Source organism: Tachyglossus aculeatus, chromosome X4 (genome assembly GCF_015852505.1).
Source record: "Tachyglossus aculeatus isolate mTacAcu1 chromosome X4, mTacAcu1.pri, whole genome shotgun sequence".
NCBI classification, from domain to species: Eukaryota; Metazoa; Chordata; class Mammalia; order Monotremata; family Tachyglossidae; genus Tachyglossus; species Tachyglossus aculeatus.
Window position 1 is genome coordinate 5,509,788 of NC_052098.1, and position 17,768 is coordinate 5,527,555.

General features: G+C 46.0%; 1 protein-coding gene, 1 long non-coding RNA gene and 1 other non-coding gene across 19 annotated transcripts in view; all 3 read right to left on the minus strand.

The window, feature by feature from the left end:
• Positions 1–2,068: 2,068 nt before the first annotated feature.
• Positions 2,069–2,206, minus strand: LOC119948567. Its single transcript, XR_005456955.1, has one exon. It is a non-coding gene; the product is annotated as a small nucleolar RNA SNORA7 (small nucleolar RNA).
• A 7,937-nt stretch (positions 2,207–10,143) lies between these two features.
• On the minus strand, positions 10,144–12,024 carry LOC119947987. The gene is made up of 2 exons (XR_005456603.1): positions 11,685–12,024; positions 10,144–10,940 (listed from the first exon to the last, which is right to left on the minus strand). It is a non-coding gene; the product is annotated as an uncharacterized LOC119947987 (long non-coding RNA).
• Positions 12,025–12,162: 138 nt separating this feature from the next.
• The window catches only part of LOC119947832 (transducin-like enhancer protein 4), a 137,415-nt gene continuing 131,809 nt past the window's right edge, over positions 12,163–17,768 (minus strand). For all 17 annotated transcript variants that reach the window (XM_038769462.1, XM_038769475.1, XM_038769473.1 and 14 more), the window contains 4 exons: positions 15,392–15,539; positions 14,106–14,256; positions 13,050–13,126; positions 12,163–12,371 (listed from right to left, as the gene is read on the minus strand). In XM_038769462.1, the coding sequence (XP_038625390.1) occupies positions 12,264–12,371; positions 13,050–13,126; positions 14,106–14,256; positions 15,392–15,539 (484 nt within the window). In that variant the 3' untranslated portion in view covers positions 12,163–12,263. The remainder of the gene's footprint in view (positions 12,372–13,049; positions 13,127–14,105; positions 14,257–15,391; positions 15,540–17,768) is intronic.

The following is a 17,768-nucleotide window of genomic DNA, read 5'->3' on the forward strand; positions in this document are numbered from 1 at the left end:
CCTGTTATAGTGGAAGCTCCCTGTGGTCATAGAACACGTTTTGTGCTTCCGTTGTACTTTCCTAACACTTGGAACAGAGTGTCACATTCCAGCTCATCCCAGCCCTGTCACTTGATTTCTGTTTGACTTTGGGCAAGTCACTTCATTTCTCTGGGCCTAATGAGGAATACCTCATCTCCCTCCTACTTAGACTGTGAGCCCCATGTGGTACAGAGACTGTGCCCTACCTGATTAACTTGTATCTGGCATGGCACTTTAGAAATTTCACAATGAAGTTGCATTTAGTAGGTGCTCGATCAATAACACTGCTAATACTATTACTGCTACTACTGAGAAGCAGCATGGCATAACTAATAGAGCAGGGCTCTGGGAGCTCAGGTCATGGGTTCTAATCTTGACTCCACCACTTGTCTGCTGTGTGACCTAGGGCAAATCACTTCACTTCTCCGTGCCTCAGTTAACGCATCTTTAAAATGGGGATCAAGGCTGTAAGCCCCATGTGAGACAGGGACTGTGTCCAGCCCGATTTGTTTGTATCCACTGCAGTGCTTAGTACAGTGCTCGGCACATAGTAAGCACTTAACAAATATTATTATGATTATTATTATTATTACTCCCCTGTAGACTGTAAGCTCATTGTGGGCAGGGGATGTGACTGTTTATTGTTATATTGTTGTCTCCCAAAAAATTAGTACAGTGTTCTGCATACAGTAAGGACTCGATAAATATGATTGAATGAATGAATACCACTACTACTACTACAAGGACAACTATTACTAACACACATCCCTAAGCATCTTGCTAGAAGAGAATGAGTCCTGCAGACTAGAGTTTTCAATAATGGTAACTAATATCAGCTGTGTTGCTGACTCGGCAGGGATTGCACTCAATATATTCACCAGGGTTGGTGATGAGGCATTGGCAGTCATCCCATGGATGAAAGTCAATAAACTCTTCTCTAGTCTATAAACTCCCTGAGGGCAAGGATCATGTTTGCCAATCCTACTGTATTGTAATCTCTAAGACACTTAGTCCAGTGCTTTGCACACAGCTCTCAGTAAACACCTTTGATTGACTGTGAAAGACCTGAGGCCTTCAGATGAATATGAAGTGTTGAAGGAATAGAAAACCACTGGGATGTTAGAAGGACCAGGAAAACAAACATGTGAAGATGTTTTGCCCTAAGCGAGAGTGCTAACTCTATGCAGAGCACTGTACTAAGCAACTGGAAGAGTACAAAGCAACAGAGTTGGCAGTCACGCTCCCTGCCCACCCTGCTTACAATTTAGAAGGGAAGACAGACATTGAAATGAATTATGGGCATGTACATACATGCTGTGGGGCCGAGGGTGGGATGAATATCAGGTGTTTAAAAGAGTACAGATCCAAGTGCATAGGTGACAGAGAGGGTAGAGGGAATAGAGGGAAATGAGAGTTTAGTCAGGGAAGGCCTCCTAGAGGAGATGTGATTTTAATAAAGTTTTGCAGGAGGGGAGAGTGGTAGTCTGTCATATATGAAGGGGAGGGAGTTCCGGGCCAGAGGGAGAAAGTGGGCGAGGGGTCAGTGGCAAGATAGATGAGATTCAGATACAGTGAGTAGATTGGCATCGGAGGACCAAAGTTTGCAGGCTGGGTAGGGGATCAATGAGGTAGATAGGATGGGGTATGCTGATTGAGTGCTTCAAAGCCTATGGTAAGGAGTTTCTGTTTGATATGGAGGTGGATGGGCAACCACTGTAGGTTTTTGAGGAGTGGGGAGCTGTGTTCCAAACTTTTTTTTAGAAAATGATATGGGCAACAGAGTGAAGTGAGGACTGGAGAGGAGGCAGGGAGGTCAGCGAGGAGGCTGATGTAGGCTGTCGAGTCATTCCCGACTCATAGCAACTCCATGGACACATCTCTCCCGGAACACCCCAACTCCATTTGCAATCATTCTGGTAGTGTATTCATAGAGTTTTCTTGGAAAAATATGGAAATAATTTAACAATGCTTTCTTTCATGCAGTAAACTTGAGCCTCCACCCTCAACTCTGTCCCGTGCCGCTGCTGCCCAGCACAGGTGAATTTTGACCTGTAGCAGATTGCCTTCTACTTGCTAGCTACTGCCCAAGCTAGGAATGGTACGGGTATGCCTCTGCTTGACTCTCCCTCCCGTAGCCAAGACTGGTAGAGGACTGGAAACTCTCCAGGAGCAATCCTGAGAGGGATGCTGATGCAGTAGTTGAGGCTAAATGAGGAAAAGGATAGGAAACAACAACAACAATAACAATAATGATAATGTATTTTTAAGTGTTTACTATGTGCCTCTCAGTGTACTAAGTATTGGGATAGATATAAGCAGATTGGGCACATTCCCTGTACCACATGGGGCTCGCAGTCTTAATTGCCATTTTACAGATGAAGTAACTGAGGCACAGAGAAGTTCAGTGACTTACCCAAGGTCACACAGTGGACGAGTGACAGAGCTGGGGTTAGAGCCCATGTCCTCTGATTCCCAGGCCCGTGCTCCTTCCCCTAGAGCCACGCTGCTTCACAGAAAGTACTTTCTTACTATCCACCAGGTTGAAATTGGAGCAGAGGGGTTCAATTGAGCTTGAAAAAGGAATTCTTGACTGCTTGGGTAAGAAAGCATTGGAGCATATTTCCAAGAGGTTGTGGAGGCGGTTCTTTTTGTTTGTTCTGGTTCATTTGTGTCTAGACTGAGCTCCTTGTGGGCAGGAAACATGTCTACCAACTATACTGTATTGTCCATTCCCAAGCTCTTAAAGTGGTGCTCAACAAATACCATTGATTGATTGATATATACAGAAACCTCAGCCATCTGTTCTGGCTAGTTTAACTATTCATCTGCCTCATGGCCCTTCACTCAGCATTATGATCCTTCCCCTCCTTCTCCAGCTTAACCAGACAAGATAATAATAATTGTGGTATTTGTTAAGCGCTTACTCTGTGCCAGGCACTGTACTAAGCACTGGGGTGGATACAAGCAAATCAGGTTGGACACAGTCCCTTTCCCACGGTCTTGATCCCCATTTTACAGATGAGGTAACTGAGGCACAGAGAAGTGAAGTGACTTGCCCAAATTCACAGAGCAGATAAGTGCAGAGCCGGGATTAGAGCCCATGACCTTCTGACTCCCTGCTGGGATCATGCCAGGTCATACCAATGTAACCTGTGGATGAGAAAGCTTATAAGCTGCTTCTCCCAATCCCTCCCTAACTATAGGTTAGTGACCGGCTGAACAAATACCACCATCATTATTTATTATGAACTCAGGCAGAAATACCCAAACGTGTGACAAAACTAACAGCGTGTTCTGTATGCACTTTTAATAATAATAGCGGTATTTGTTAAACGCCAATCGGTGTACTAAGCACTGAGGGATACACAGGATAATCAGGTTGGCTCACAGGCTGTGTAGGAGGCAGATCAGGTTTTGAATTCCCACATGTTAGATGAGGATACTGAAACCGAAAGAAGTGAAGTGACTTGTCCCGGATCACACAGCAGGCAGAGCTGGGATTAGAACCTGGGTCCACCGATTCCCAGGCCGGTGCCCTTTCCACTAGGCCCCGCCGAATCTTTGTTTCACTGCCCACAGAACCGATTCCTGCAACAGATTTTTGTGTCAATTATGTGTGGCCGGTAACTCCATCTCCACAATTCATTTTGATTTCAGCACTGCACTCTGTACAGTCATTTAAAGCAAGCATGTCATTGGGAGCTTGACCCCAAAGAAGGCCCCAGGAAATATCCATGGTCCCCATCAGAAATGGTTTCAGTCCCAGTTTAGGGACGAATGGTTTTTCCTTCCCTGACCCACTTTTCAACTTAGATGCACACAGGGCCTTGATGATTCATAAGTATTGCTTTTCATTCAGAGAAGTGACAGAATCATGTCAGGGATTTGAATGAAAATCTCACAGCCCCATTGAAGCTGCAGCTCTGTCAGGAAAGGTGTCATTCAATCCGACTGCTATTCTCTTTTTCTAGTGGCGGTGGTTTTCATCAGATTTCACTCTGTTAGGGTTCGGTAAGCATGACCCAAAAACCTTTTCCAAGTCCTCCCGCCGGTCCCAAGTTCTCCCGGCATGGGGCAGACAGAGAGTTAGAGAGTAGACACCGTACTGTCTATTCATTCTATTGTCCTCTCCCAAGCGCTCTGCTCACAGTAGTCGCTTAATAAATCCCACTGATTGATAGATGGATTGGGTGTCATTCGCTGGAAGGGATAAGTACACTCATCAAAGGTATTTATTGAGCACTTACACTTTTCTAAAACACCGCCGGGTCCACATTTCCCCATTTCTCAAGAACCTCCAGTGGTTGCCCATCCACTTCCACGTCAAACAGAAACTCCTTATCATTGCCTTTAAAGCACTCAGTCAGCTCGCCCCTCTTACTTTACCTCGCTGCTTTCCTATTACAACTCAGCCCACACACTTCACTTCTCCAACGCCAACCTAGTTAGTGACTGCACCTCGACTATCTTGCTGCCGACCCCTTGCCCACGTCCCTCCCGGTGACCTGGAACTCCCATCTCTTCCGTATAAGACAGACAACCACTCTCTCCATGCCTTCATTTCCCCTTCTCCTTCTCCCTTCTGTGACACCTCTGCACTTGGATCTGTACCTTTCAAGCACTTGATTTCCCCCCACCCTCAGCCCCACAGCACTTATGTGCCTATCCAGAATTTATTTTAATGTCCGTTTCCCCCTGTGAACTGTAAGCTTCTGCTGGGCAGGGTACAGGTCTACCAACTCTGCTGTATTGTGTGCTCCCAACTACTTAGTACAGTGCTCCATGCACAGTAAGTGTTCAAAAAATGCCATTTATTTATTGATCGATTGATCGATTGTATATAGAGAAGTGGACTATGTGCTTGGGGGAGTGTGCTCTAGAAGAGGAGGCAGACATTCAATTCAGTTACAGAGAGGCGAAGAGATAGAAGTGTATTTACATAAGTGCTATGGGGCTGGGGGAGGGGTCAGTAACAAAGTGATTAGGGGGTAGAGACTTGAGTGAGTAGGCAATGCAGAATTTCCCCACCTGGAATTCCTTTTGACCCCTACTGCCCACTGTCTTGCCCTTTTTGGCTTACTCCATATTCCCCAACCCCTCCCACTTCCTTTTTTGATTTAAATGACAATTCTGAGAATCACCCTTCATGTGGCTTTTCTTATTATCGAATTTTTGACTCATTTGGGTGACTGGTGGGTTAAATGTATGACTTCCTGTGCTGTCTGATCAACGCCAAGTTGTCTTGACCCTAAGCTACAGTGCAACTTCAGGAACCCTGCCATAAGCGTAGCCGTAGGTCCATGCTGCCAACCCCAGGGAATGATGGGTTTTGCCGCTGTGCACAAACACCTCCCTCAACAACCGCTCACTACCCCCAACCCAACTGCTTCCTTCCTGGCCTCGTTTCCTAGGGTTGGTGAGGGGTACCAATACAGCCCTCAGTGGGCGAGGAAAGCAGAATCCCTGAGCAGCCACCATCCCAGAAGAGAACAACAACAACAAAAAAACCCTGTTGGCATGATCCCCAGTTGGTATTTTTCCCCTAGACTATAAGCTGGTTGCAGGCAGGGAATATGTCTATCAACTGTATTATACTGTATTCTCCCAAGCACTTAGTGCAGTGATCTGCATGCAGCAAGCCCTCAATAAATGCAATTGATTGATTGATTGATTTTTGAGCACCATCAAAATTCCATTTCCATCAATTAAGAAACAAGGTTTTCACCTAGCCTGGCCTCATCTCACTTTCACAGGAAAGCAAACCTTATTGGGATTGGGGCAAGCACGATTAGGATTTGGACCTCAGAGAAAACAACTTCACAAGTCTTTTTCTTGGCAGATGCCATGAATATGTGGGTCCTCTTCAATGCCAGATTGCTATACTCAGCACTATTCTAAACTTTAGTAGTTAGGAGAAAGCTTGGGGGATCAGGTCCCATATAGTAAAGAGTACAGAGCAATCCTTAGTTTGGAGTGGAGTGAAAGAGAAGGGTCTATTTATGAGGATTCACCTTCATCATAACATTTGTGTTCTGTCACTTGTCTCGCACAATGTCACGGTGACGTGTTCGGACACTAAGGCATTCGGATTTCACGGTTCTGTCACCAACAGAGGATTTCTCATTTCACTTACATAGAAGGTGTTCATATGGTTACCGGAAAAGGAGCCAAAGAAAGTACTTACAGGACACCTGATATAGACCTCAGAAGCCCAAGCGACCCACTGAAGAACATGCTGTTCTATGGGCACGCTGCAAATGTCATATGATTTGATTTGAATTTTTTTCTTTAAGCCAAGGCAACATAGTACAGTTTTCTTGAAGTCAGGGTCTCTCTCCCAAAAAAAATCATTGGACAAGAGTAAGATCATTTATAGGTTTCTTGCTGCGTGGCAGAAATGTTGGACTCCAAACACCAGAAGAATCATGGAATCTCAAGGATGGTTTTTGGCATTGTTGGTTCAAAAGCAGATGCTGCAGGTACATTTTTTAAGAGATTGTTCATGATGCTGTTCTTCACCAGAAATCCTCATTCTGATTGTATGTGAACAAGAGGGAGGAAATTCAAATGCTGAGTTATCCCAGAAACCAAAATGGCTCCCAATGGCTCAAGCAGGATTGGGCATGGCCGTATTGCCTATTCATTTAAATCCCTGAATATAGGTTTTTAAGAGGATTGACTCCAGGCCAACCTAGGAACCAGAATGTGGAACAGACTATGGGATTGTCACGTCTCAGGTTACATGAATTCCCTATGTTCAAAGGGGGTTGGAAGGCACCACGAGGACCTTCACAATCAGCAGCCATATTTGAGGGAAGCAGCGTGGCCTAATAAGATGATGACTCACTGTAGTATTTGTTAAGCACTTTCTCTGTGCCAAGCACTATACTGAGTCCTGGGGTAGATACGAGATCATCAAAGAGCTCACAGTCGAAAGGGAAGGGAGAACAGCTATCAAATCCTCTTTTTACAGATGGGGAAACTGAGGCTCAGAGAAGTGAAGTGACTTGCCCAAGGTCACCCAGCAGGCAAATGGCAGAGCTGGGATTCAAACCCAGGTCCCCTGATTCCCAAGCCTGGGCTATTTCCACTAAGCCACCCAGAGCACAAGACAAAGAGTCGGAAGACTTGGGTTCAAATCCCAGTTCTGCTGGGAGGTTTTTAAGGGGAGCGTTGCATTCTTGATCTAACTTTGCCAAGAAATCGTCAGTGTCTGGAGGAAGGACTAGGCAGTATTTAGGGAGCCTGTTATTTTTCTCAGATTCTCCTTAGCTGTCAAGGTTGAGATCAGCACTTGAGAAAGTTCTTTTATGTGTGTGGGGAGCAGGGTTAAACATTTTTTCCCAGAAATGGCCAAATGACCAAAATTCACCTAGAGGCTGAGACTAAGCAAAGGGATTCCCCTCCCCCGCCCCAAGAAAGCCACTTGAAAACAGAAACTTATAATGGAAGAACCCTCTCAGGCAGAACTAGAGCATTGCTGCTAAAATGTTGTAATAAATGATGAGGCTTTTTAATGGGCCCAGAGTTGCCAAATAAGCCATTGTCACTCTTAGTTCTCTGGGAAAGCTGGACTAGAAGGGAGGAAAAAAATCAGCATAACAACCTAAGAGCAACTCCTGTTTGAAATCCAGTTTATGTGCTCACGTCACAGATGGGAACCGAAGACAAAACTGACCACTGAAAAGGTGCCACAGAGACCAAATCTTCAGACCTAAAGAAAGAAATGAGATGGTGTGCTTCCAAGAATGCTGAGACTGTAATCAATTGCTTTTCCCTCTCCGTTTTCTAAGTTTGCATTGAACCCTTGTCAGGGGCGCTCAAAACCATGGCAACTGCAGACTGTGTCCTTGGGAAGAGGTGGGGGAAAACTATGTCTTGCTCTGGAGTTGGATGCCATGGGAATAGTGGGCATCCTAAATTCAGTTTTCCAGATTTTAGTGTTTCTGAACATCATTGGCCAAGGGGCTGCTTGCCCAAGAATTCAGGTTTAACACTGCACTAATAACTCTGCAAGGCAGCATTCAAATCATGGAGCCTTTTACTGAACTAGCTAGGAGACTTTGGAAACTCCAATACTTTGGTGAAGGGTGTTTGGATGATGCAGCCTGTCATTTCCCAGTTCCAAACCAGCTTCTACAGAGATTTGAAAGGAATAACAACAATACCAAGTGCTTTCTCTGTGCCCTGGCACTGAATTAAGCATTGGGGTAGATACAAGGTGATCAGGTTGGACACAGTGCCTGCCTGTCCCACGGGGGGTTCACCAAGAAGGAGTGAGAACAGGTAGTGAATACCCATTTTACAGATCAATCAATCAATCAATCAATCGTATTTATTGAGCGCTTACTATGTGCAGAGCACTGTACTAAGCGCTTGGGAAGTACAAATTGGCATCACATAGAGACAGTCCCTACCCAACAGTGGGCTCACAGTCTAAAAGGGGGAGACAGAGAACAGAACCAAACATACCAACAAAATAAAATAGTAGGATAGAAATGTACAAGTAAAATAAATAAATAGAGTAATAAATATGTACAACCATATATACATATATACAGGTGCTGTGGGGAAGGGAAGGAGGTAAGACGGGGGGATGGAGAGGGGGACGAGGGGGAGAGGAAAGAAGGGGCTCAGTCTGGGAAGGCCTCCTGGAGGAGGTGAGCTCTCAGCAGGGCCTTGAAGGGAGGAAGAGAGCTAGCTTGGCGGATGGGCAGAGGGAGGGCATTCCAGGCCCGGGGGATGACGTGGGCCGTCATGAGGAAATTAAGGTCCAGAGACGTGAAGGGACTTGTCCAAGGTCACACAGCAGGCAGGTGACAGAACCAGGAAGAGAACCCAGGTCCCCTGTCTCCCAGACCCGGAGTCTTTCCCCAAGGCAGTGCGCTGCTTCAAGCCTCAAGTGTACCTTAAGGCAAAATCTTGAAAAGGAAGCATAACTGCTGGTCATCGATTCCATCCGTCTAATGATCTCCAACTTTCACCCAGACTAAAAGACTTCCGATGACCTTGCCACTACATTTTCAAAGACCTTGATAGGCCAGCCAGAGAAGCCTAAAGAACTCAAGCCCTCTCACAATTCAGAAGTAGCTGGCACAGGCCAGTCTCACGAGGGTATAGAGCACCTAAGTGGGTCCTTTTCAATGCAGCACGGTAGGACAGCTTGGTCATTGGTCTTCGTACCCAATTCCTCCTCTCTGGAATGTGTTTTAGTGCGTGGCTTCCCTGCTAGACTGCGCGCCCCTTGAGATCAAGGATTGTGTCTACCAACTCTACCGGTACTCTCCAGAGCTACTAGCAGATACCGCCACCTCCTTTTTCCACTGCATCGGACAAGACCCTTTTTTATCTCCCTGTCCAACTGGAACTCTTGAAAGAGCGTTTGTTGAGTGACGGGAATTTGGTTCACGCCACGCTGCCCTCTGGGTAGTATCCCCGGATGCCAAATGTGATGGAAGTAGGAAGTCCTACCTGGTGAGGCCATAGATTGCAGGCTAAAACTGGGGCCCAGTTTCACAGTAGGTGGGAAAAACCTAGTGGGAAGCAGCATGACATAGTGGATAGATCACAGGCCTGGGAGTCAGAAGGACATGGGTTCTCATCCTGGTTCCGCCACTTGTCTGTGTGACCTCGGGCAAGTCACTTCACTTCTCTGGGCCTCAGTTCCCTCATCTGTAAAACAGGGATTGAGACTGTGAGCCCCAAGTGGGACAGGGACCGTGTCCAACCTGATGAACTTCATTCAATTATATGTACTTACTGTGAGCAGAGCACTGTACTAAGACCCAGAGCTTAGTATAGCGCCTCGCACATAGTAAGCACTTAACAGATACCACAATTATTAAAAACATCGTAAGGTGATCACTTGAAAGCTTGGCAGGGTATGGACTTTCTGGATATGTGAATGCATGAGTCTACAGCTCTGGGAGATAAGTCTCTTCCCACTCTTGCCTCCCCTTAGGCCTGGGCAATACTGGAAGATTTGACCATTTCCATTTTGCTCGGTTACACCGTCCCTCCAAGACCAAACTGAAATCTCGTCCTTGTGAAAAGCCACTAAAGGAAAAATCACCCCCACCCCCAACCCCCTCCACCAGAAAAACAAATTTAGGAAAATGAGAATCCTAGAAGTTACTTATGTTTAATGCTTAAAAGTCTGAACGCACAAACAATAATCTACCATTATAGAAGTACTGGTGGTCAATACAATGCATTAGAACTATGTACAATGCACAGTTTAGTATCAAAATCTTTCTACACTGTAGAGTATTACGAAACTGTTAATGACATCAAACACTAAGCACTTTAAGACACCATTTTTGTTTTTCGCTACCACATTTGGAACGTCAATGAACAGTCCATTTCAACTTGCAGCATCAATCCATTTCTAGTATGAAATTAAGTCATTTTCTACTTATACAATAAAGTTGATCTACACGGTTCTTTTGATTTTGATCCATAGCAGCAAAGGCACTGTACATCAGCAGATCCACAGACTTAAAGGATTTCTTTTAAAGCATTCGGACAAATCAAATAAAAAAGGAGTCACAGATCATAGTTGAACAGCAACAACAACAACAACATAAAAAGATCACACAATGTCTCTGGCACCTTGGCAAAGCCCGCGTCCATTTGAGACACAGAAAGTCCTTGTCCCAGGTGAGATTCCATTCTCTTTGCTCTCTAGAAGGAGGATTCTGGCAGATCCTACCTCTGCTGTCCTGGCACTGAGGCTTGGCTGGCAAAGGGAGCGGAATCTCTTTCTGTGCAGTTTCCCAAACAGCAGGCCAAACGTTTTCCTTAGCCTCTTGTCACCACAAAACTGCCCAAAGACGCACACCTCATTTTTAAAGAAATGTGGAAAAATATCCAGGAGGGATTGAATTGTCTCTTTGATGCCAATGTTACTTTTTGTATGTCTATAATACAATCAAAAGACAAAGTTAGGGTTGAGCCAGGCTCTACTGAAACCACTGAATGGTCAATGAGAGCCAACACAGAATTTCCATATCGAGTGCTCTCTCTCTCTTTTGCTCTCTCTCCCTCTATTGCTCTCTCATTCTCTCTAGCAACTGCATTCTCAAAGGGCAGTAAGATGAACTTGAGTCCCACACAAACTAAATTGGTCTGATAAATTGAAATGTGCGATGAGCTCGGTGTAATTTTCTTTACGTAGTTCACTTTGCCCAATACTTTCTTTAGAGAAGTAGCCAAACAACATACTGCCTCCCCATAGCCTTAGCACTTCTGGCTAGAATGTACCTTCTCACTTGTTTAACTTTCCATACCCAGCTATGGCTTTTCTCTTGCTTCCACTGTCTGTAAACAATTTTAGTTGGCCTGTTGCCCCCATCAGATTGGAAGTTCCTTAAGGAGGGGACCATGTGGGAATGGTAGCCTCTCACGCACTCAGAACAGTGCTCTGCATGTGTAGACTGTCAGCTCCATGAGGGCAGGGATGGGGTCTATTAACTCTAAAGGACTCTCCCAAGTGCTCAGTACAGTGCTCTGTGCATGGCAGGCATCCAATGATACGACCGACTGAATCATTCCCTTGCTAACATTAAACGGTCCAAATCGACTTTGGACGCAATTTCTGATTGGTCACATTTAACCTTCCTCCCTTCCCCCAACTCCAAACAGAGTGCCAAAATACAACTCACCTTCAATCCCCAGGATGGAGCTGACAGCTTTGTTTAGTCAGTTCCGGGTTAGAAAGTCTTCATTAAACAAAATAAATATATTACAGCTATAATACACATTGAAGATTCAGTTCACTGTTAAGTATGTTCTTCCATGTAGATATTTGAAGATTTGGTATCATGGGGTAATTCACAATTTAATAGCAAGTGGGAAGGGATGGGGAGGGACATGGATGAGGGAATGAACTCCACAACTGTGATGAGCACTTGAAGTTCTTGGGGTAGGTAGGAAGGAGGGAAGGATGGAAGGAAGGATGGAAGGAAGGGTGGAAGGGAAGAAGGGAGGAAGGGAGGGAGGGAGAGAGGCAAGGAGGGAGGGATTGAGGGAGGAAGGAAGGAAGGAAGGAAGGAAGGAAGGAAGGAAGGAAGGAAGGAAGGAAGGAAGGGAGGGAGGGAGGGAGGAAGGAAAAGAGGGAGGAAGGGAGGAAGGGAGGGAGGGAGGGAAGGAGGAAGGGAGGAAGGAAGGGAGGAAGAAAGGAAGGAAGGAAGAAAGAAAAGTGCTACAAGGAGGAGGAGTCTTGTTTGCATTCAGATTTGTCCTTAATAAATAACTTCATAGACTGTAGCCTTCTTGTCCCCGGAGCCGGTGACAATGTATTTGTCATCCACCGAGATGTCACAGCTAAGCACTGATGAGGACTCTTTGGACTAGAAAAGACAGAAAGAAATTTATGAACATTGCCCTCCCCTTTGCCCCCCATAATGGGAGTACAAACCAAAGAGACCAAAAAGAAGATCGTTTTTCCCAAGGAGCCTGGGATCCTTTCTCGATAGTAGCTACCAGGAGGTGGGAAAAATATGACTTCGCCGGGGTTAACGATGTAGGAAGTGGGGGTCTTTCCCCCAACAGGCTTCCTTCTAAAAAATCCTTGGGAATTACTGTCAATTTCTGGGAAGTGGTTCCTTAATTCTGGTTTCTGAGCCCATTTATCGGCTTCCTTCTGCCAGGATTCTTCACCATGGCATTCCCAGTGGTTTTCAATCAACTGTCACTGAACTGCAAATCTACTGTTTGACAATTACCCATAATAATGATTCTTTTTCATGGGTAAAAGGACCCAATGGAAAAAACATCTCTTCTGGCACCAGCCTCCTGGATAAGGTGTTGACATGATGGAATTTTTCCTCTTTATAAAAGCCCCTCTTTTCACGTCTCTTTAATGCCAGGCTCCGTTTATTAGGAAGTTTCTATCGAAAGGACCCACCCATGCATTCCACTGCTGGCAACACTGTTTGAAAATAAAGCGTTCAAGAAGCTAAGAACACAAATGAAATGTTTGCCTAGAGTCTAGATTGATAAACAGGCTGGAAATGAACTGTTGATACCTGGAATATACTGGCCCCATAAGGTGTTCTCCAGGCATTAAGGAGGTTGTCCTTTCCAGTGCTGACAAACCACTTGCCTAGAATCAAATTGTTGGAAACATCAGACTTTAACTCTTTACACCACCCGGTTCACCAGATCAAAATGGAGGATTCTCTCTTCTCTGGGAATTATTCAAAGAGGCTCCCTTAGTTGCAACCAGTTAATCCAGTATTTACTGTCCCCAAATTAGTGTGGCTCAGCAGAAAGAGCCTGGGACTGGGAGTCAGAGCACCTGGACTCTCATTTGGCTTCTCACTTCACTTCTCTGTGCCCCAATTTCCTCATCAGTAAAGTGGAGATTTAATACCCGCTCTTCTCCCCCTTTAGACTGTGAGCCTCATGTGGGAAGGGGGCTGTGTCCGACCCAATCATCTCGTATCGACTGTGGCGCTCAGCAGAGTGCGTGGCCGGTAGTAGGCCCAGAGAAGCAGCGTAGCTGTGTGGAAAGAGCACGGGCCTGGGAGTCAGAGGACCTGGGTTCTACATTCAGATCTGCCACTTGTCTGCTGTGTGAGCTTGGACAAGTCACTTCAATTCCCTGTGCCTCAGTTTCCTCATCTGTAAAAGGAGGATTAAATCCTCCTCCCTCCAATTTAGACTGTGAGGCCCACGTGGACAGGAACTCTGTCCAAGGTGATTATCTTGTATCTACCCCAGCTTTTAATACAGTGCTTGGCGCACAGTAATTATAATATTTTGGTATTTGTTAAGTGCTTACTAAGTGCCAAGCACTGTTTTAAACTTAACAAATGCCACCATTACTATTATTATTACTATTGCTAATAATCACTCACACTTTGTGACCTTCTCTCTTGAGACAAAGTTACCAGGAGTGATATTACCTTGGCTCCCTATAGTGCTGTTCCTCCAAAGAGGAAGCTCACCAAATTTGTCCCGGCTCTAAAACAGAAAAGAAAAAAGCCCCAAATCTCCCCAAACGCCCAAATCAAATTCCCCCAGAAAATGAACCATCCACAGGAGAGGACCAGAAACCAGTTACGTGCATGTTGGCTTACCACAGTGGGCAAATTTGAGTGACAGCACACAGCTCTCGTGGAGATGCAACTGGTATTTGTCTGGTTTGGTAACGTGGAGCACTTCAACGTTACTGTTCTCCATCCCTACTGCAAGCCACTCTCCAGTCGGGCAGTATCCCAGCGAGAAGATCTAGAATACAATGAACGCATCATCACCTACATCAGAGTTTGGGGGTAATCTAGAGAAATCAACCAATGCGAACCAAACCCCACCTTAAGCTGTGAGGGGAAAGCAAAGTGTCTAGCTCCATGATTCAATATCCCAGGCTCTGCTCTGGAATGAAAAAAATAACTTCTCCATTGATCCCTACATCCAAGACTTGCTGGCAAATGGGAATTTTTAGTTGCCCTTTAATACAAAAGGGCTCACTGTGGGACTTCAATTCCCGTTTTCATTCCATGAGAAGCAGCATGGCCTAGTGGGAAGAGGCCGGACCTAGGAGTTAGAGAACCTGGGTTCTAATCCCCACCCTGCCACATGTCTGCTATGTGTGATGTCAGGCAAGTCACTTCACTTCTCTGGGTTTCAGTTTCCTCATCTGTGAAATGGGGATTCAATCCCCGTTCTCCCTCCCCTCTAGACTGTGAGCCCCTTGTGGGTCGGGGCTGGGTCTGACCTGATGGTCTTGTATCGAGTCTGTGTCGGGGGATCGATTTGTAATAAGAGGAATTTGGTTGGCTTACAACTTTGTCTGGGCATCCTATTAGTTGTACCAATCCTGAGTCGAAGGGGTTGACTTATGACCCAACATGGCACCACCTCCCCTTTGACTGATGTCTGCCAGTCATACGATGCAAACTGACACCCCTCCCCACCACCGCCACATTCCCGGTGGACTGTTCGAAGCCCGGACAGCCCTCCTGTGGTCCCGGTGGCAGCGGTGGCAGTTTTCTGCACCCCGTCGGGAGACCCCCAGCTGTTGTGGCCCCGACTGGGATCCCTCCTGTCCCTGTCACAGCTGTCAGCTCTGGAGGAAAGTCCCGCCTTGCCCTTCCCCAGTGCCTCCCCCTGGTCAGAAGGTCAGGTGACTTTATAATTTAATGTATGTAGACAGCAGAGCAGGAGGTGCTATAAACTGCTCCTTTATGAGATCACCTTGAAGGATATCACCCGATTAATGATTCATAGTGCAAAATGCGCAAAATCCGTCATCGAACCCTTGTATCCACCGCAGCCCTTAGCACAGAGTAAGCGCTTAACAAATACCACAGTGATTCTTATGACAATGACGACCGCTCAAGGCTGAAGGGGCCAGATTAGTCACCTGTGAGGTGAAGTCATGCTGCTGGAGCTGCCGCCCTTCTCGCAGGTCCCAGGATCGCACCGTGTTATCCAAACCCCCTGTCCAGAGCTTGGTGCCATCGTTAGAAATATCGATACAGCTGGCTCCGTCCGTGTGGCCCTGGAACTGCCTGAAAGAGCCCAAAAGAGGGGGTGGGTTAGGGTCTTTGAGGTGAAAAGAGCCATCGGGTGAAGTCTTCCAGTTGATTTCCTCAGTGATTGGGTTCAGTGTGGGGGCCCAAGCTCCTTCTCATCTTCTAGAGTGACAGAGCCTGGATGGCGACTTGTTATCGGAAACAACTGGCGGGAGTTGCTGGCCCATCAGCATTGACCCTGAGGCCCAGGGAAGTGGGCTGGCAGGGCTGAGAGAGTTTCAGCTCTCTCACTGGCCTCCTCGAGCCCCGCTCTTCCTTCGCGCTCCCCAAGCTGGCTCTTTCTGACCTCCCTGCCACAGCCGGTCGGGTGGAAAACCAGATGTTATCTGAGGGGCTCCTGTGAATTCTTGGGGGCCTTCGCCTACTCTGTAATAAGTGCGGTTTTTCAAAGCAATAATAGCACATTTGGAAACTATGACTTGCAATGGATCTAAACCTCAAGACTCTGGAAAGAAAAAAATGTGGAATGTCCTAAATCTGTAAAGTATTTTCCAAAACCCAGGAATGCTTTGAAGTACCCAGGATAGAATACCTGACCAAGGCACTGATCTGAAATCATTTATTCCATTAGATCTACAAACCAAATAAGGCAGAAGTCCACATTTAGGTGGCTTCAGCAATTGAAAAGTAGTAAGACACATTCAGCACTTCTCCTTCCCCCAGCCCCTATACAGAGAATCAATCAATCAATCAATCGTATTTATTCAGTGCTTACTGTGTGCAGAGCACTGTACTAAGTGCTTGGGAAGTACAAGTTGGCAACATATAGAGACGGTCCCTACCCAACAGTGGGCTCATAGTCTAGAAGGGGGAGACAGAGAACAAAATAAAACATATTAACAAAATAAAATAAATAGAATAGATATGTACAAGTAAAATAAATAAATAAATAGAGTAATAAATATGTACAAACATATATACATATATACAGGTGCTGTGGGGAAGGGAAGGAGGTAAGGTGGGGGGGGATGGAGAGGGGGAGGAGGGGGAGAAGCAGCGTGACTCAGAGGGAAGAGCCCAGGCTTGGGAGTCAGAGGTCATTGGTTCAAATCCCAGCTCCACCACTTGTCAGCTGTGTGACTTTGGGCAAGTCACTTCTCTGCCTCAGTTACCTCATCTGGAAAATGGGGATTAAGACTGTGAGCCCCACATGGGACAACCTGATCACCCTGTATCCTCTCCAGAGCTTAGAACAGTGCTTTGCATGTAGTAAGTGCTTAACAAATGCCATTATTATTATTATATCCCTATACACTGCTGCTTCCCTTAGCTGTAATTCATTTTAGTATCTGTCTCCCTCTCTAGACTGTCAGCTCCTTGAAGGCACGGGGTCATATCTACCAACTCTATCCTACTGTGCTCTCCTAAGTGCTAAGCAAAGTGTTCAGCACATGGTAAGCCCTCAAGAAATACCACTGATTGATCGATTGGCCGAGCAGCCTGCCCTGAGGGGGAAGGATGGACTATTTTCCATGATCAGGAGAGCAAATAGGTAGCCCATGAAGAGAAGAGCAGAGTTGACTAATGCTACCTGCTTTGGTGACCTTCTCCAGATCAAATCCTCTACCTCCCTCACATCTGTCTCTGCAGATGGCTCTCAACTACATCAACTTTTGTATATCTGTCTTACCCCCCCACCCACTAGACTGTATGTTGCCAACTGTCAGCTGTGTGACCTTGGGTAAGTCATTTAACTTCTCTTCTTAACGGGGATTAAGACTGTGAGCCCCACGTGGGACAACCTGAACACCTTGTATTCTCCCCAGCGCTTAGAACAGTGCTTTGCACATAGTAAGCGCTTAACAAATGCCATCATTATCATTATTATTATTATTATTATTAAGACGGCAGAGACCACATCTACGCAGAACTGTGGAAACTGCCTGGCACCCAGTAATCAATCAATCAATGGTATTTACTAAGCGCTTGGGAGAGTATAATTACAACAGTCAGTAAACATGCTCCCTGCCCAAAAGGCAGAGTTTTCGGTCTAGTATTGTGCCAGAGCTCTTCGGGGAGCTCAATAAACACTTCTTGATGATGACGATGATGATGATGAAAATCGGCATGTCAGTCTCCGTGAACGATGTGTGGGTACCCAATGACCCCACTGGCCCAGAAGAACCAGCAATATCACTCTGCTCTCCCTTTCCTAAAACATCTTCACCTACTTTCAGGGAGGAGGGGTGGAGGGCAAGGCAAAAA